This window comes from Zootermopsis nevadensis, unplaced genomic scaffold (genome assembly GCF_977971745.1).
Source record: "Zootermopsis nevadensis isolate Lab colony 2312 unplaced genomic scaffold, Znev_1.0 Znev_ptg000024l, whole genome shotgun sequence".
Lineage (NCBI taxonomy): Eukaryota > Metazoa > Arthropoda > Insecta > Blattodea > Termopsidae > Zootermopsis > Zootermopsis nevadensis.
Window position 1 is genome coordinate 14,391,304 of NW_028259156.1, and position 20,593 is coordinate 14,411,896.

At 39.0% G+C, this 20,593-nt stretch overlaps 1 protein-coding gene across 6 annotated transcripts in view; it reads left to right on the forward strand.

Annotated features, from left to right (window-relative positions):
• The window catches only part of Dyrk2 (Dual-specificity tyrosine phosphorylation-regulated kinase 2), a 158,269-nt gene that overhangs the window by 130,660 nt on the left and 7,016 nt on the right, over window positions 1–20,593 (forward strand). For all 6 annotated transcript variants that reach the window (XM_087355349.1, XM_087355352.1, XM_087355348.1 and 3 more), the window contains 5 exons: window positions 3,087–3,239; window positions 17,141–17,414; window positions 19,280–19,434; window positions 19,867–19,991; window positions 20,416–20,568. In XM_087355349.1, coding sequence (XP_087211475.1) covers window positions 3,087–3,239; window positions 17,141–17,414; window positions 19,280–19,434; window positions 19,867–19,991; window positions 20,416–20,568 — 860 coding nt within the window. The remainder of the gene's footprint in view (window positions 1–3,086; window positions 3,240–17,140; window positions 17,415–19,279; window positions 19,435–19,866; window positions 19,992–20,415; window positions 20,569–20,593) is intronic.

Below are 20,593 nucleotides of genomic sequence, written 5' to 3' on the forward strand. Positions count from 1 at the left end.
CGTCAATAAGAAAGAAGGATATACCATATCAGTAGACTTAAATACAACTACAGACTGTTGGACCGTATTATGGGTCAAAAACCTTTCAGTGTTTTCTGGAAAGTTGGGGGTTTCAAAGAAATCATGTGATACAGACGTGTATGAAACCTGTGAACCCGGAAGTTACTACGTTCAGATGTGTTAATTGCACGAACTGCATGTCATGAATGTAATGAATGTATCAACTGAAATTCATATGTCCCCATAATATCTCCAAGATTGTTGTAATTCTACTGGACCGGTTCCCACGAAGCATTAAAATTAATCGGGTGTTAATTTTGTTCCAAAAAGGTCCAATGTAACCTCGCTCTCTTTACATACGCCTCAACCTAAACAGTAGCTCATCGACATACAATTTAATTTCTACGCGACATGAAACATGATCTCATTACGGCAAATAACTTTCGTTTAAAGCATTCTTCGTTTTACGTTTTATATTTACTAGACGATGGATAATATCCAAGAAAATTTTTATTCAATTCATTCTTCGATGTTGATTATGTTTAATTGAATGCAAAGAGAAACAACTTACGCATTTTGCTGCGTAATATCTGTATCGTCGCTAGATTGTCTGATTCCATCTGAATGTCAAAATTAATGTTAACTAAACAATGGACATGAAACGTTAAATTTCACAGCTTATTGCTTCAAGTAACAAGACGAATTTGTCGTCGTTGCTTACGTAACACGGCAACGGAACCTACCACCAAATAGAGATTAATGTCGACAACAAGTGGGGTTTAGTTGCTTCATCAGTCCGACATCTGAAAATGTTTAGAAACCATTGCTTTAAATTAAGCCAATCACTACGTCAAGAGAGTAATTCCTGAAGCCACTGAAATTAACCTTCATCATTACTTTAATTGGAAAGGAAGTTATCAGATTAGGCCAGCTTGGTAGACATCCGTCTATTCTTTGACGAAACAGAATGCCTGTTTTCCTCAATCTGTAGGTTCTACTTAACTGCTTGGTGCGTTTGCCCCAGTTCTCTAAATGTGATCCAAACCATTATCAAAATTTCAGAAGAAATAAACCCCACCCACTATCTTCTCTCATTTCTTACCCCTTCTTTTCTTCCTCCACTAAACTTTGGGTTCTCACTCTTCCAGATATTCTATTATCATCCCTCCCACACAAGAAACTGTTCGGCCCTTTAATGTCGTACTTTCTTACTGGTTACCAAACGGAGCAGTATTTACGACACGTATGCCTGTTGCGTAAACATCTGCAGAAACTATTAGGTAGCCCCTTCCCAAAACAGGTCATACACTAGCACTGAACCACCCGTGAAGACCTCAAATCTACAGACCCTGCCTCACGACAGACGATGCTAACAGCGCTAAATAGCAATGTCAGTTCTAATTTGATCCTGGCTTCCGCTTGGTTTAACGGCAGTGTGTAAAGTTTTGAATTTATTCGTAGAGTCATGGTACTTCATTTTATATGCCGCTCACAGTTAATTTCAACTGCATGGGTAAAATCTGGATCGTACAAATATATCAGGTCCTTATTACAGTTGTAATTATGGCATGAACAATTGGCCCCGAGGATAAAGTTCGAAATGAGCAACAGTACCAGAAAACAGATTGCATGTAATTAATTTACTTTACTTAGCATGAAATTAATTTTACACAGTGTTTCCTATTTGTTTTCCAAGTGTGTACAGAGAGTACCATTTAAAACAAAGTTTCCGGATACAAGCCTTTGTCTTTGTCATGAGCTCATCGAGCGATGTAACAGCTGAAATACGCAGGCCTCAGAATACTGAACTCTGAAAGTAGCGGGTTAATTTACAGTAGAATACAAAACACAACTTCTAGGTATCACTGATTCTGTCATCACTCGGCACCTAACTGACAAGTATTCTGACAGACTCGTCACGGTTGCATCCTTTCGAATACAAAATATCTTACAGATTACTACAGGACAAATTTTATTATCGGTTTCCTCAATCGAGAACTTTACAGTTTAACCCTCCTACCTTTGCGAGGTCAAAAGTAATGCCTTAAATTTTATTATCAACTTCCGATATAAAAGATTTGTCCCTGATCACCGCGGAACGTGTTTCATGTGACGCGACATATTCTTTATATTATTCACAATTTACTTCTGTCCGGTCTTGCAAGTACAGAGTCAGAGCCTTTACTTAAACGTATCACTTCTGAATGTCATATATTTGTTGATAATTACTACTATATGGATGGGGTACGTGGACTTTACTTTAGGCACCATATGAGGATACAGACGTGCTCTTCTGCGAGCAACCTCAGTTCTGAAGATGGAGGCACCATGTCTCTCCAAACCTTTGCCACACAGCCAAAATATTTCAGTCCACAAGACTACCATCCAGCTTCACATCACCGTGAAAACTTAACCCCCCCCCCACCCCTCTACACAAACACACAAAGAACTGGTAACATATGACCTCTCACAACCGTGGTGTAAAGGTTAAAGTACGTCCCATCCATTATTGTGCCTTTCTTGACTTAGTACCATGGAAAACCCATCAACGGCGCCTCGAGACAAGCAGAAACGTTGAGGTATAGAAGTATATGAACAAATTCAAAACTGCTATCACAAAGCGAAATCAAAGCGATGTCCAGTGCAATGCTTGCGGCATTCGTTACGTGTACGGTTTATTATGTACAATACAGAAATCTGCATTGGTTGGTGTTCAGCAGTCAAAATGACGCTGTCCTGAGAGATCTAATCCTTTAAATAGATTATATGCAATAAATAACAATGGAAAACTGTCAGTACTTGTTGCTACTGTGCATTAACCAAATATACTAACCGCAAGTGACATCTGAAATAGTTCCTAGACGAGCTTCGTAAAATAACGTAGTTTCTCAAGATCAAACATGATTGTGTTACTAGGTTCCTGGACTCGTCCATCAACAAGTAATCCGAACAGAACACACTGTTTCTTAAAGCGAATCATCGTGTTCTGCACGCGAAGGACATTGTCCTGGGCCGTTTCTGTACGATTATCTCGCCCTATCCGTCTTATGTCAATAAACTCTGAGCATGTTTTTGTTTTGGTGCAGAGTCCGGGGGCGCTGCATCACAAGGACGCGCTTGCCAGCGGCAGTACCAGTAGCAGCGGGAGCAGTACGGCAGCCAAGACGTCACAAGCCAAAACGCAGCTGACGTCACGAAATGGGCTCCCAAGCAAGAGCAATAGCGGCCTTCTACAAGAGGTCAGTAGACACCAAAATATATAGGCCCTTGCAGAGGTTGTTGACACTTGGCCGCTGTTTCAATATTTGTTAAACCGAAGTCAGCGTGTAAACAAAAACTTCTTGTCCTTGGCGATAGCATGGTATCATCGAAAATGCGAAAATATAATTCAAGCAGAGTCACTAATTTCCCGGGACATTCAACCAATAGAAAACTAGGTGGGTGGAGAACATCGGGAATAAATGTGAAGACGAGTAATTACGTAATGTACTTCCGCTAATATGTCCTTTCTTTACTTTTATTTTTTCTTGTACTTACAATCTCCATCTTACATTTCGGGTCCTCACATCTACGAATATGAAGATGGCTGGCTTCTGTTGCGCCTTGTAGTCGGGTAGATATTGACGATTTCCATGAAGTAAGCAATAATTTCTCCTTTTGGAACATCGGTCAATACCTACCAGACTACACGGCGCAAAATCCTAGAAGACAGCCGTCTTAAAGGGTAAAACTAAGATGATATTTCCTAAGTAAAATAAAGTTTGTCCCACTATACGCCATGTAGGCGTTTGGGGTGAGTGGAGGTATAGATCCTCTCTTCCTTGACCTCGACACTAGATAGGGGTGAGTGGTCAGCATCACGCCCCGGCCGGCTTTACCCCCGGGAAAGGACCCCGGTACCCATTGTAGAGGAGGCTGGGTGGGCCCCAGAGCCGGTCTGGACGCAGAGGCTAGAGGAAAAATCCTCTGCCCCCGTCGGGGATCGAACCCCGACCGTCCAGCCCGTAGCTAGTCACTATACTGACTGATTCCTTAAGTTACAACACCGTTAAGACGCACAAGGCTCATTCGGTCAAAATGAAAACTGAAGCTCATACTTCACGGTGGATTTGTTCATAGCGATTGGAAACTTTGATCCCACCGCATGGCATCAAGAAAGTGAAAAGTTCCCAACGAATCGGGGCTGTCCAGTAGTTGCAGTGAGTTTCTTGGCGTGACACTGACTGCAGTAACACCGTCTTGCTGTGTCTGTGTCACAGCCACCACAACTAGCGCGCCTTTACAAATTCAGAGTGAGCCAGAATATTTTTGATAGCTTTGAAAGCCATAGCACAGAAGGGGAAGTAAGTCAGTGTTTTATTTTAAGTTCTAGCCACAACATATTTCTTGAGAATGTGTAACATCGTCTTTCGGGGATACGCCGCGTCGAATGTTGAAGGATTTTGGCCGTTTCGGCAAACGTTGCAGTCGACATCTTCAATGTTGAAGATGATCATCCTAACACACGTGGCTACAATCTCAGGAAATATTCTGCTTCAAGGAGCTATTTGGTAGACTACCATTACTGTAAAAGCGTTGGTTAGTTAACGTTCGTTCTAAGTAACAAACTTCTTGGTTCAGAGTCCTTCGTGAGATTTGTTTCTCTAAGGTTTTATTCATTACATAAATCAGCCTAGGAAACTTGTATAATAAAGTGCTTTTGTCTCTATGGGTTTGTGACTTTACACTCGGTTCACTCTTCCACGGACTGGGATTTTTGTCTGTCCGTTACGGTTTCAAAACGAGGAAGCTTGCACATTCGTGAACAGAGCTGAAATACGGAAGCTTCCCTGTATTCTTTTCCCTGTTAGATCTTCCTGTACCGTCTCATTTCCTCATATTTCACCCAAGTATCATGAAAAGTACTTCAGCAGTAATTAATGGACGTTAAGAGACAACATGCGAGGAATGTAGCAACCACCAGAGGCCTACACAGTTCATTCCACGGTAATCACACACAGACAATGGTTTGCCGCTGGCTTTTACATCCTCTTCAGCATGTTTCTTTGTTCTTAAAATATCTTTTATTTTAATTTGAAACTGGGCTTCCATTTATGTTACAGTCCTGTATGCAAGACCATAATAATAATATACCCCATACATTTCATGTTATTTAATACCATGAATATGATAATAGTATGTATGATTTGAGGTTTTCACAGCGGTGAGTATGAAGATTTCTGTCTTCTGGGTTGTTGCGCCGTGTAGTCTGGTAGATGTTAACCGACGTTTCAGAGGTCATACTGCCTCCGTCATCAGGGCGATGAGTATGAAGATTTCTGTCTTCTGGGTTGTTGCGCTGTGTAGTCTGGTCGATGTTTATCGACGTTTCAGAGGTCATACTGCCTCCGTCATCAGGACGATGAGTATGAAGATTTCTGTCTTCTGGGTTGTTGCGCTGTGTAGTCTGGTCGATGTTTACCAACTTTTCAGAGGTCATACTGCCTCCGTTATTCATTGTCCTGATGACGGAGGCAGTATGACCTCTGAAACGTTGGTCAACATCGACCAGACTACACAGCGCATGATAATAGTAGTTCGTTCCAATGTAAGAGAAGGGTAATGTTTAAACCACTGCGTTTAATGCAACATTTACGACACTATGATGTAATATTTTCATGCTGACACAACTGCCAACTTTAATTATTAAATTGTGATAAAAAACCTCCCGCACTTTCAAATATTGGCGTCACAACAGGAAAAGAATTATCAATTGCACTTGGTTTCTGAACTATTACCGTCTATAACTGTAATCCAGACTAATTTCGTAATTTCACTCCGGTATTTCATCGGATATTTATACGGGATGTAGATCAACAGATAAAGACGTCCCCGGATAAAAGTAAAATGCCATGAATATATGTAAGGAATGTAAGAATAAAGGCCTACACATTCTTAACCTCAACCTCATGACACATTCGCTTTATCCCCGCCTGAGTGGATTCCACGGGTTGTCTGGGTAAATACGTAGACGTCGGATACAGGTTCTGCAGTTTGTCATTAAGGGCCCTCTTCTCGCGCGGCCCTGATCTGCAGGGATTCCGTCACCGGAACCCGTCAGAACGCTACCGGATACGAGAAAACACGTGTTATGGCTTCGTACGTAAATAAGGTTGCATTCAGCTCTTCGCATGTATGTAATAGCGGTGATAAATTGACGAAGATTTTGATGTTCTGCACAAAGTCTGCAGATTGTCGGTCAAGTCCTATGTCCTCCTGCGTTCGGTGTAACAGCCATAGTCGAGTTTGTTATTTTTACTCTAAACAATTTTAATTTTGTTCCCATGAGAAAAGTAAAACACTTCAATTTCCTCCGTCTGAGTTTATTGTTGTTTGAAATTCCGTTCTGTGTCTACGACTGAGACTTGTATAAACCTTCTGAAGGCCGAAGCTCTTTTAATATTTAAAAATTTAGGTCTTACCTCAAAGAAAACACAACGCGTCTCCATTACAAATGTTTTTCGGTTAATGCTGTTTAGGGAATTGACCGTTGTTTATTCTCATAACATTCGAAACCCATAAATACATCTGCAGACAGAATTCTGGCTTACTGATTATTAAAGTAGATAGTGCATATAGTTACCACTGGGCTTTAAAACGTTAAACAGAGCTCCAAATATAAAATATCCCATATATTATAGTAATTTCATTGTGTTATGAGAGTAAATTTTTTTTCCGGCCATGATAAAATGGAAATATAAATAAATATGAACACGACCTTTGATGAAGTGATCGAGTATCTTCTTAGAATCAATGACGAAAGCACAACTGTCCAGTCGAGGCCAGATCCTCGAGCTTACCAGTTACTTGTTACTGCAAAGTAACATCTGACATTCTGAGACATTGAACTGAGGAAGGACATATGGTCATGTCAGTGATATTTTTAAGTATAATAAATGACACATCACTTACACGGAATAGGAGTGACTCCGGTGCTGGTCAAATGCCTCCGGGTGTTCATTCCAACGACATTAGTACAAGTTTTACAAGACTCGTCTGGGAGCTTTTCTCAGCGTATGCCCGATAAATGACAGCACGTGAACAGACACTAGCATTCCTCTGAACACCAGGAATGCCATCATTCCTTTACGCACTTCCTTCGTCTCCTTGCCTTACCGCCTATCTGTTTTCCCTTTCACTTCCCTTATTTATTTCTGTATTTCTCTCCGTTTGCATTCTTATTTCTTTGAGCTTTCTATCTTTCCGTCGTATTTTTCCTCTCTAAAGATAAAGGCAGCATGTTTCTCCGTAACGCTGGTGTACATCTAAAGGCTTCGTGGTGCTGAAATGAGAAGACTGTCATCTAATAGCATGTATAATCTACGGCTGAAGCCTAACGTAGCTGCCGAGTGGTTAGCACTCCGCATCGTATTAGCAAAGTAACGGGTTTGAATCCCGGACAGGAGACCGGTTACCCTGACGTTTTTGTCTTGCCGTTCCCTTTAAATAAATTCTGGGAGAGTATTTTAAAATAGGCTGCGGACGTTTCCTGTCCCATCCTTTCCCCTTCATAGTCCATAATTTGGCCTGTACCGCCATTTGACGTTATATGGCCTGTGCATTTGATCGCCCATCTCAGCATAAAATACGCTGACCTAGGTGACACTTTCGATATGTCGCTATTCGGTTGATCTCTTGTATAAACGATACCACCACCTGCAGACACGTACGCTAAAATATCGAGGACGTATACTTTAATGACTGAGCACTTCATGTAGCGTTCAGCCATGTGATCGTGTTTGCAGGATGAAGGAGTATTATATTTTCAAACGATTACCTTGACATTGCAAAACTCACACAAAAAAATATATAAAGTAAAGTAGTTGGTGGAGTATGAAGCGATTTAATATTTTATCAGATTCACAGAACAGTCCAGGTTTACAATTTTAATCACTCTTCATAATCTATTCCACATTACTTTTCTAGTACGTTCTTTTCCATCAGGCTGTGTGCGTACAGTTAACGGATACTGTTCTCATTTGCAACACAGTGATAGAAAAAAAAGTTTCGTATGGATGTATAAGTAAGTGCAGGAAGTTCCGACGTCATTGTTATCGTAAGTAAACACGTGAATGGCGCAGATGTGCCACCTACAAACTATGCTACAAGGCACGATCAGTTGCCAGGTACGGAGACCTACTTGCAGATACTCGTTTGGCCACAAGGAAGCCTCATTTCTGTACGCTGTCTTATCTACATTACATAAAGTACGAGCTCAAAAACTCAACGCCCAGTCTACAATATTTCAAATACGATCAAGAATCGGGTGACAGAAGAAACAAGGCCATAATCCTGGAACGGTTCCGACTGGATTTATACTACCAGGTCAAACAACATGAGCGAAAGATTTGCTAGGAGTTGTAAGGTGTAAGATGAACAATGTAACTAATCTACATTATAGTTACATTAACATTGGTAGCAATCTGAAATATTAGGAAGAGAATGTATCTTCTCACACGTTAAATATTAATGGAATGGAATTTTCGCATAGAATTTTATTAAATATACAACATATCGAAAAATATCGTGATTAGTCCAATGTATTAAATCATGTGCAGACGTCTTGTATGAGGAGCCCTTTTTGAAACGTTAACGAAGCTCTGTTGAAGTTTCATGTAAAGTTATACGAACCGAAACAAAACTTGCCCGACAAATTGTACGGAAAACAACCAAATTCCAAATTTAATCAAACCCATTCGGTACATTCGGAGAGAAACATGCGGACGGACAGAAAGACACCACCTACCAAATACAAATATGCGTCAATTTCATGCACTTCTTTTGATTCGGCGTATAACAAGAACAGAACCCTGCCCATGGCATATACTGGTCGCTGTAAGGCATTTACACGGAACAGCAGACGCCATATGCAGGCATTCACGTTTCTCCAAAGGGAAAACATTCTTCGAAGCGTGCGTGTTTGGTGTTTCTTCTACTGTGACAAACTGCTACCAGTTTAAAGTAGAAACCGTAGTCATCACTTACCAGTATGACGTAAGCAGAGTTTTACATTAGTCAGTGAAATCATAATTTAGAAGGTCGATACATTTCTGTTGCATGTATTGTAATATCTTAACAGCTCTGAAAGTTTTCCATCCGAGATGAAATTGAAGAGAGTACATTCATTAAACATCAACTTATCAATTTATGGAGCAGGCAGTGGGGGGGAAAAACATTGTCACCCATGAATACAGACTTCATTAAAATCTGATTTATAACAGCGTAATGATTTCCATTAGTGATAACATCGAGTCTCACCATCTCAAACCAATTTTGAAATATTTATCAGTTTTTATTTCCGTCTATAGGGAAACTTATTGAAAGTTTAGCACTGTTAAGAGCTGACATGCAGATGTGGGCTTTGATGGTCAGAGCAGGAAACCCAATTTCTATATTTAGTACAACAGAATTTTAATGGATGACTTCAATTTCTAGCACTTATAGTTGTCCATGAACAACACCCCGTGTGAGTTCTGACCTGGCTTCACCTGTTTATTTATCTGTTTACTATAATTCAAGGAAGCTACTCGTAGGCAGGCTAGTCTACTAGAAAACAGACACAAAATAATTCCGCAATAAATAAAAAGAGCTGTAGGATAAAACAGTCACTGTCAATCGCAACATTTATATTTAACAAAGTTCTGCCTGTTAACACATTTATATGCAAAGATAACCTTCTTTACAGCACCACTTGCCTTCGCATTCAGTAATCGTATTTGCCTACAGAACTTATTAATGGGTTTCGTATCATTCTCAGAATAAACAGCGATTACTTCCCAAAAAGAATTGAACAAATAATTTTTGTAATGGAGACACGTAGTGTTTTCTTTGAGGCAGAAACTGAATTGTTAAATTTTATTTATACGAGTGCCGTCCTTCAAAGGGTGAAGCGCTTTCTACTGTGTATGGACCATGCTTACAGATGTAATGAATACCATTCCTGATATGATTTCATCCAGAAACTGCCTGTCCTGAATGGAGAGATTTCTTTATGCTTCTTCTCATCCTTCCAGGCTAAAGCCTCTCCCAGAATTCCTGTTCTTCGACGTACATAATATCGTTCTCTGATACAGCATCAATTCACTCAATAATCTAATGAAATAGATTTTAAACGAAATTCTGCCCATCACATAAAATAAAAATAGGTATACCCGCGGGCTTCTGAACAAGATCTCAACATTCTGAGAAGAATGTGAACCATAGTTTCATGTCACTTTCCCGATTAAGTTGACACCTGTGCAGATATGTGCAATGGCATACAATTAAATTGTACAGACAGCAAGTTGATGAACTGTTTGATCTCAACGCCGTCCATGTGATTAACAGGTAAAAACATGAAGCAGCCTACACTTAAATGAAACTGGAAGGCAGTTCCTAGTCATCTCCTCGGTTCAGAAAACCAAGGAAGGGCAAGGCTGAACAATAGAAGGCCGCGAAGTGTTGAGGAACACAGCCGAGTTAGTGGAGAATATAAAAAAAAAAGGCGTGTAAAGGCAAACTTAAGCGTTTATCACAGAGACCTGTAGAATGTGTCTAAGTTGAGGGTTGGGTGGGGTAATATACGGTTTTATCAGAAGACGATGAAGACGAGACAAATTGAGAAGAAAGAGATTCGTGATGAAGTACGGAATGTCGTTAGGAGGAAAGGAATGTCGTCAGGGAATTGCGAAAGACCAGCCGGTGACCGCTTTGTCACAGAACAATAACGAACAGCCAGAGATGTGCAGAACGATATAAGTAGTGTCGTACTGACCAGCTGTTCCCAACTCCATCTTCACTCTCTGTTTCCAACGCTTTAGATTCATCGTGCCCCAGATACAGTTCGTTGGTAAGACGTGCATTGTCTTGGTCCATACCTCTGCCACTGCTTGTATGTCACTGTCATCTTGTCTTCGCATTATGTTTGTCAATACACCGTATTATACGATGTACCTGCTGGTTTTCTGGACTAATGTGACTCAGGCTCTAAGGACGTAGGCACCGGCCAGACCCAGCGACCTACCTGTTGCTCAAGCAGTTCCACCAATAGTAGGTCTAAATTGTTTTAATATAATGAAGATAAAACTGTGTGCATTCTTAACCACGGCACTAGACTGGGATGAATGGAAAATAATCCCTGGTTCCTATTGATTTTGAGGTTGAGTGGGTCCCAGAGCCAGTGTGGACGTTGTGGCTATGTCGGTAATCAAACCCTGGTCGTCCAGCCCTTGGCCGAATCATTGTACTAACTGATGTACCAAGGCGGCAGTTAACCATATGAAAAGAAACAATTAATTGCTGTCCTTGTTGTTTAACTTATTTATACAGTTTCACTCACGCATTCCGAAACGCGAGTCAGAGAATACATAAGCATTTTAATATCCGTTCATTGCACGTTACTGTATCAAATTTCACATGTTTCATTAAAGTAATTCACTGGAATCAGACCGAAGTTTAAGTAAACATTTGACGCGGCAGCCAACCATTTTACGTTTTAATAACGACTTATCAAAATTTACATATTTTCCAGGTCTCTGTGACAGTGACGATAGCTCCGGTGTGGTACTGCACTAAATCGAAGGAACATTGACACTTCGCTGTTTTCATAATTAAGCAGTAATTTTAATTTTTATATATGCTGCTTTGTTGCACTGTTCAATAACTTTTTAAGCCCTCCTTTACGTTATTGAGTCATTACTGACGGGCAGTTTTCTATCTAGTAACATATTTTAATTTGTCTCTAAATTAGCACAGTTACACTTAAGTCTGACATCTGATAAAAGACATAGATTTCTACTTTTCAACATAGAAAATGATTTTCTATTTTTTTAAATCATTTACCCACTCTCACGTCTTACTGGTAAATCATCGCATACCCTTCCCTTCCTATATGAAGTATTGATTTTACGAATCCTCTAGTCACCGAAGCTGGATGTGGAATTTTATTCCGGAAATTGAGGAGTCTAGACCGGAATGTCACACTCGTCCTGAAACCGCTGATGGGTTTGTAAAGCGACCTAGTCTCTACAGTGTACCCTCCTCTCTTTGCAAACAAGAATCAATATGGCACTTTTATTAGGTCAAACTTCGCCAAAAACGTGCGCAGTCACACACACGGTCTCGGGGAGGACATTCAGTCTTCGTGCATTTCTAGTTTCCGAAGCTTTTAAACGGACTTTGGCTAAATTTCGATGGGGTATACAATTAAGACATTCTGGTAAATTTACTTTGGTCCATATTGGTCTCTTGCTTTACATGACGTCTAATTTTTACGGATTCATATCAGTAGACCTTAAGCCATGAATAATGAATTGGAGAATACGTTGAAGGAAATGATCGCGGTCTAATTTAAGGCACAGGCCTTCTTTACAGATATTATCCTGGAGGCTCTGAGGAATACCACTCAAATATCAATCAAGGTAGCTGGTCTACGGACTGATACTTGTAAAATTCTCTAGTTTTTTACACCTTCTGACTACAAACATAGGAATTCAGACCCTTGTTGTTCTTTGGTTCATTCTATCAATGAAGTAGCAATATTAATCCCTCTGCAGGATTTATTATCGCGACTTAAAAAACAATGGAAACTAACTAGGTGCAAATGAGGGAGGATAATTCTTAAAATCCGCAATATTTTTCGATTCTGCCAACATAACTTTTAATGTTTTCGCCTTTTGACTTTTACTTGCACTTATTACTTGGCGTGCACATCCCAGGAACGGGAGTCAGGCTTGTTTGAACCGGGCAGATCTCTGCTCCATTGCAAGTCACCATGGTAACAGAGCAGCTGGGAGTGAGAGTAAGCAAGGATACGTATCATGAAGCTGAAATCCCGGACCGTATTTTAGTGCAGTGACGACAGTAAAGGCAATCCCATCAAGTTCTGTAAACACTGTTGCAAAGAAATCTCATTTAAGACGACCATTAGAAGATTCCGACGGATAACCCAAAGCATGTCATAAAACTGCGTGGTGAAAACTATAAGGGACAGGTCATTTTGTGCAATGCGGATAAATATAGTATCAAAATTTACCCTAACACGAAAAATATCACTAACAAGGGAATGGTCAGATTGGTCATGCCGAAACCTCACCTCAAATTTTGCTCGTCTACAGAGCCAATCTAGTAATGATTGTCCACAAAGTTTCAGCTGCTGATGCGCTGTGCAAGGGTGCGAAAAAATTACTCAAAGCTGGAATGTTCAGTTAAAATTCGCGCCACCGCGCACGATGGGTTCATGTCTCTTACCCCCTGAACCATAGGCTAATCCTCCAGACAGAAGACACTCATCAGTCAATAATTCAAAACAACAAAATATGTAACTGTAAACGTTTCCCTGAAAATTATTGAAGCCTCAGTGCACGAACCTGTCCAACTTACAGCAAAAGGGGTGTCGAAGATATAGGGAATTGTGGACATGTAAAATTATAGTATATTCACCGGTTCAAATTAAAAGTGTCCAATATATAGGGATGTCCATCTTGAGAGGTTTTACTGTATATTAGTACATGTGCATAGTAGCCATAGATAAATATGCCTTAGCGCCATTCTTCCCTAGTGCTTACTATCCGAACAACAAAAACATCTTTGCCGGGAATCGAACGAAGGAAACATTTCTCTCTCACACAAGGATGGACTCAACAGCGCCTGGGCAAGCATACTAAAACCGGACGTTATTTTTAAATAAGGGCAAATGAAATTGTAAAATTTTCTTCATGCCTCTTTTAATTACTTTTAAATTTATTTCCTTCTTATAGAGAAAAATATTTAATATTAATTTATGTTTTTTACAGTTAGGATGGAATGTAACCAAATTATATATTTGAGTAATTCTCTTTGTATTATTTTTAACTAAAAATAATGTCTAAATATAGAACGGCAATGGTCAGATTTTATATTAACACACCTGCGTGTACAACAATGTAATAAGAAGTATTGGAATTTCTAAACCACGCCTGCAACAATACTGACCGAGCATTCCGTAAGGGTCATTTTTCAATTCTTGTGCATGCAGTATAATAGACTGAATAAACCGTATTGCACTCCATTTCTTTACTAATTGTTACGTCGGCATTGTCAACACTCCGCTTTCGTCAGTGTGGAAAGAGCTGAGCTGTGAATCGCTTGTAGGTGACATGTGTTGTAGACGAGATACTTTTGTGCTTTTAAAAGTCTTTCACAATAACCAAAGTACTTATATTTTGCGAATTACTAAGAAATTCTTGACACTGTCCTTCACTCTCTCCATTTTATTTTTCCGGTGGACATCGAGGTCTCTTCCTCTTGAAGAATGAATAAGGTAAAGGCATCCTATTTATTATTATTGCTTATAACATTTGCAGGTTTTAAATTTGTGAACTCTTGGAAGAGAATTAGGCTTGTCTTCTTTCTAACATAAATTATTTTTTTTTATTCCATTGACTTCTGTTTGTTTACGGCATTAGTTATAAAAGAATTCCGTTAAACAGTGTGGGATTCGAATTTTTAAAGCAACAAGATATGTTAGTAGCCGAAATTCTTGATGAAACAGTTTATACCCTTGAAAGTCTGGTGGCAATCCTTTAAATGCTTTAACCGGTTGATCTTTGTAATGATGAAGTGTAGTGTTCTCTGTGCGGTACGGGCTGAATTTTTCCAATGATATTTAGACGAACTTCGGCATCAAATGTTTAATAAATGGGGACTCTGTTACGAAAGATAATTCTATCACTTTAGATTTCTTGATCCAAGAACTTTGTTAGAACTTTTGAGCGAGCTGCAAAGAATTCGTTTTATTTTTATTAATAATCTGTGCGCTATATAATTGTCCGAATAAACTGAAATACATTCCATTCTGTAATCGTCCACTGCTTAACTTCCAAGGTCCGGGGGTGGACGTGATGTTTGGTGTTTGTAAAAAGGAGAATGTTTTTAATTTGGGAGCATGTGATTGAAGTTGGGTATCCAACAATTGAGTTTTCCGTTGCGGAACATTTCAGAAAATAATATCGGGAAGTATTTTTGGTTGTTCGGTTCGCTTGACTTTTATGTAATTTAAAACTACGTCGACTGAACGGCAGACGATACTAGAGTCGAATGAGATGACCATGGAATCAGTAGGTAAGGATTTAGAATCTGGCGGCAGTGACCTATTCTAAAGAGTTCACCTGAAGATACTGCAGAAACACGTAGCAAGATCAGGACAGCAGGAAACTCGACAGAGATCTGAACAGGATGAGGAATAAAAGTGCTAACTAGGCACTAGACCACGATGCCCGCCATCATTTTCATTATCTTCCAAACATAACTGCGACACGTGAACACGTTAAGCAAACATTAAAGAGCAGCATCTGTACTGACGACGTAACATAATACGCCTACCTATTCATGAATTGACCCCTTGGGGATTTATAACTTATGCAAAAAGCATGCAGTTCCAAGGAAACAAACCTCTGGCGTCTTCTTCAAATTCGATCTCGTCTTCTGAAAAAAACATAATTATATAGGACCTGCGTCTAAGAAATTTCAACAGATGTCTGAAACAAAGCGCTTTCTTCAGTTTCGAATAATGGCCCACGTAACTGCCTTGAATAAAACACAATGGGAAAGTATGACGAGCAATCTAGATTCAAATTATAAATTAGTTAGATGCTTCACGCAAAACAAAACGTTTCATCCCAAGTACTTTACAGCCATTTTAGTATTTAAGCCATTATCTTGAAAAGATAAACATGTTATACGCAGAAAAGATATGTATCTGATCAAGTGTAGTAAATTTTATCTCAACATAAAATGCATTCAAAGCAATGGAGTAGAGTGATAGTTCACGTTATACATTTGGTACCAAAATTGTACTTCAAGATTTGAACGGATTACTTGTATCGTAAATACACTGCCGACCTTGTGCAAAATAAATGTATAAACTGACGTGATATTTTAAATAAGCCTCGAAATCTCGTCCTTCGTAAATATCTGTTAACTCACGTCAATCACCATTTCCACAAGTCTCTCAACAAATAAAGTGAAAACTGCACAAATGTACAAGTAACGGAGAATGGAAACAGAGTGCAGGTAAGCTGTGAGCTGACTTCGTCCTTTGGTTTGTAAGTAGGAAGTTACCTGCCTAGGTCTTTGTGTGGGAGGTCTTAACAGCTACACAGTTCAAGTACGAACTCGCTCTCATTGCTAATGGACTTTCCATTATTATATTCGTCCATTGTTTATGCAGGGAGTGGCGCCATTACATTTTTCACCCAACTACACACACAACGTTACTAACAGAACAACTCCATGGAGCAGTCATTATTGAGAAGCTACAGTTTTTGTCGATCAACAAATTCCGCGTCATTTGTGGAATCAAAAGTTTCCGTACCACATTCACAAAAGTTCGCCACTGGCACCGGTCCCTATGAAGCCACACAAATGTAGCCCACGCTCTCATAAAATGCTGTAATAATACCGAATGTATTTGTGTAATAGTGTGATCTTCCAGTAGTCAAGTATGATTATTTTACAAATTAAAAATTCCTTCAAATCTGATCCTTGATAGAATTCTTGCTTCCTTTCAGAATTTCTTTCATGTACTTGATGACCAAAGTCTACACGTGTCATGATTCACCCATTCAATCCTCATGTGCCGTACACACTCAGCATAACCCACCGATAACCAGCACACAAAACCTGTCACTCACAGGCAAATGATGAACTGTCCCAACACTATAACGGGAATTCCTTCCGGAATAAGTTATCTACACATGACTAACACAAGTTCTGTCGTCATGAGTTTCTGAGTGCATGCTTGTAATACACATATCCCTACTCATTCCACCTCTTCCCCTCAGTGACTTTCCCCCACACTTCCAACAGCCTTCCTCTTACTACCAGTACATCTTGTGCAGTCAGTCCGTGGGCTTCGAGTGAGATGTGGTAGTTAAGACGGAACGGTTGAATGTTTTCAACAATGCCCTCGCAACCTCATCTAGTCAAGTAGTGAATATTTGTTTACATGGGTGCAACAGCGCACAAGGAAAACAATGTAAACATTTTAAAACAGTGTAACCCAAAAAGAATAAAAGTGAAAATGTCAGTGAAGGCATATTTGGATAGTAGAAGACATCTCTTACCTTGGTTTTCGTGCCAACAGGGTCAGAAGTTGCCAGCTTTGGGAAGCACCAGCCATATTAAAAGTGTGTCGGTATCGTCCTCACGATTAAACCTACATCACCATCATCATCAGCAGCATCAGGATTCATCAAGGTCTAGTTCAACAGCTGCACCTACTCCAGTATCTGCATGCTTCCCAGTGCTCAATAACAATAACAATAATGCCAGCAACATTAACAACAATGTTTTGGACAGTAGTCCACCTTTGCAACGGCACGATCCTCATGGGCGTCGACTACCCCTCACACCTGCTGGTAAGTTGCCTTCTATATGTGTCCACTCACTATAATCACACTTCCGCACTTTGCACTGTTTGCACTCGTTACGTGTCGGTAAGACATTTTCAATTCCAACATACTTGCCGTATAAAATAAAACCTGTCTGGATTAATTCTGGCATTTGTAACGTTTTCAGTACCAACTAAATGAAAACTGTGGAATAAGACTGCTGAGAACTACCGAATAATTCGAAGTTCCATTATTCGAACACAAGATTCTTCCACTGTAGTCCGGACCTCTCAATTTTATAACTAGGGGCTCGGGGAAGATAAACACGAAGTGGAAGTGACGTAGTACAGACGTTTCAACTGTTTCCTTCTCAAGCAGTCGAATGGATTTATTGGTTATTTCACACTACTTTTAAACTGAACATTTATCGAACTTAACGATCACGTGTGGAAAGAAGGATTATAGAATATACAAAAATTAAGCAGTTTACGCCAGATTATTGGATTGAATTCTGTAAACAATGTGTAGTCGAATATTTACATAATACTGTTATTCGAATGCTTTAACTGGAATACAAATCCAAATGCTTTAATTAAATTGCTACAATTCTAAAAACAATCCGAACGAAAACTATCGTTCGATTGTGACCATTACTACCAACTACACTCTAATAATGTTAGTATTGTACTCTGCCACTAGATTGCCCTTCATACCGGACCGAAAAAATTAACTTAGCATGAAGGAATAATTAGCCAAAAAAGAAATCAATATTTCAATAGTAACGATAGATAACCTGTAATTTTTATGTTATTTCGCAACAAAATCCAAGATGACATTTTATTCGTTTACGGGGTTAGAACATACATTCTCTTCCCTTTATCAGTTAAGTAAGATCCATAGAAATCACGTATGAATTGTGCCTATCGATGTATCGGAATACGAATACGATACCCACATTAGTCCAGTAACCTTGCTTACAAAAAATGGAAACAAAAATGCAGTTACGCCTGTATTACTGATATACACACACACTGCGTATTTACTCAGTCCAATCACTCCGAACATTAATTTTTATTTGTCAGTAGGAAGAAGATTCAGTATTTGTGTAATCAATCGATGATCGCTTTCCGTCGACTCCCTTCAGTATTGTGCTTCAGGATAGCCAACTTAGGTTTCAGTTGCTGCACTTCTGTATTTGATCTGTCATACCCACCCCATGTTATGCCCATTAACATATAATATGCTAACTCTTGTATAGATAGTGTAAACATTATACAGATAAAGAAATTATGTACACATTATTTGCTGCTAGTATTTCATGAATATGAAATTTGCTTATTCCACAAGAGGCAATATACCCACACAGCACTGATTCATAGTCAGGAACATTTGATAGCTATTACTCATGCTAGTCTACTCTTGGAAAAGGACTGATATAAGGAAATGATCAAGTATGCCCAGAAAAATGTGTTCTCCTCAGTCACTTCTACACAAAAAATATTAGAATATTAATTAAGAGCAGCAACATTATAATGTTACAGAATTATGTTTTATGAGAGACAACAAAAAGAAAAATTTCCATTCATGCCCACTCAGCAGACTCAGGATAGGGTCCAGTGGCAGGATCATATGAACATCCTAATGAACCTCCGAGTTCCAGAATGGCAGGGGATCTTTAAATAAGCCATGATTGCCTTCTTCCAGGTCCATACCTACAGTCCATCAAGTACAACTAATTATCACAGCTGACACTATCTAGCCTAAACAGATCAAAATGTTATTAAATAAATGAAGAATCTATTTAAATCATATCTTAGTGCTATAAATTTTGCTGTCACACAGAAAAGTCTTTTAACTCTTATCACGTAACATTTATATTTCAACTTTTCCAGAGGTACGAAAATATTATGGGAGCCGACTTACAGAATATGAAAGGATTGAAGTGGACGAATATCAAGAAATTTGGTATTTGGGTCTCGATGCCTGCAAGATTCATGGAGATCCACAGAATGGTGGATTTGATGATGACAATGGCAGCTATAATAAGGTACATAACATACAGACAATATGGCAGTATATTCATGGTTTGTAAGATGGGACAGAGATACAAAAAATATTGAGCCCAGAGTCTAAATATGTACGAAAATACAGGCTTAATTCACAGCAGAATATAATTTATATCTCAAGCTGTTGAATCATAGAGCCTCTACTAACAGAGTATAATGAACTTCCATGATTTAAATGTGCCTTTTTTGTGGTATTTTTATTAACTACACCAGTAAGGAAATGCAAACCCCTGTCATTTTTCCTGTTGGTTTCCTAACAAATTTCATATATGATTAAAATTGAGATGACAAGGTTATGTTTGGTGAGAAAGAATAAGAATATTTACTTTATAGCCTCTTCATGGGCATTTTTATTTTTGGGGGAGTGCAAACTTAAAAGTTTTGAAACTAATGATGTTTCTTTTTTCGCGCAGGTTCTCCATGACCACATATCGTATCGGTATGAAATCCTCGAGGTAATAGGTAAAGGCAGCTTTGGTCAAGTCATCCGAGCATTGGATCATAAAACCAATCAGCATATAGCCATCAAGATTATTAGGTAATTTCAGAATAAGGGTGTTATAGAATACAAAGGACTTTGTACCCTCTTGAAATTTGTATCTAGTTTTGGTATTTCAAAAACAGGGTTTTATCGAACACCGTTTTCTTGTGCGCTATTTGGTTTAAAATTTGTGGTAGGTCTGCATAAAGTTGCTCGTGAAAATGGTTTTAGTAACAATTAAATTTACTTTCAGTTTCATTTAATAATAACTTTATTACGAAATGCACCAGTGATGTCTTTTGTAGCAAGTGACACGTTGGACCTTGTTTATAGATGAAAACAGGAAACGGCTATTCGTCTAGAAAATTGACCAAGAAAGATACACACACATATAAATTATGAAGGTGATATTTGAAATCAAGACTATAACAATAGGTTATAATCTTGAAATGGCATTAATTGTAATTAAATTTGTTTGCAGGAATAAAAAGAGATTTCATCATCAAGCACTCATTGAAGTAAGGATCCTAGAGCATCTTCGCAAGAAAGATAAAGATGGAACTCATAACATCATTCACATGCTTGAATTTTTCTATTTCAGACATCATCTTTGCATAAGTTTTGAGCTGATGAGGTGAGATGATTCATATAGCGATGTT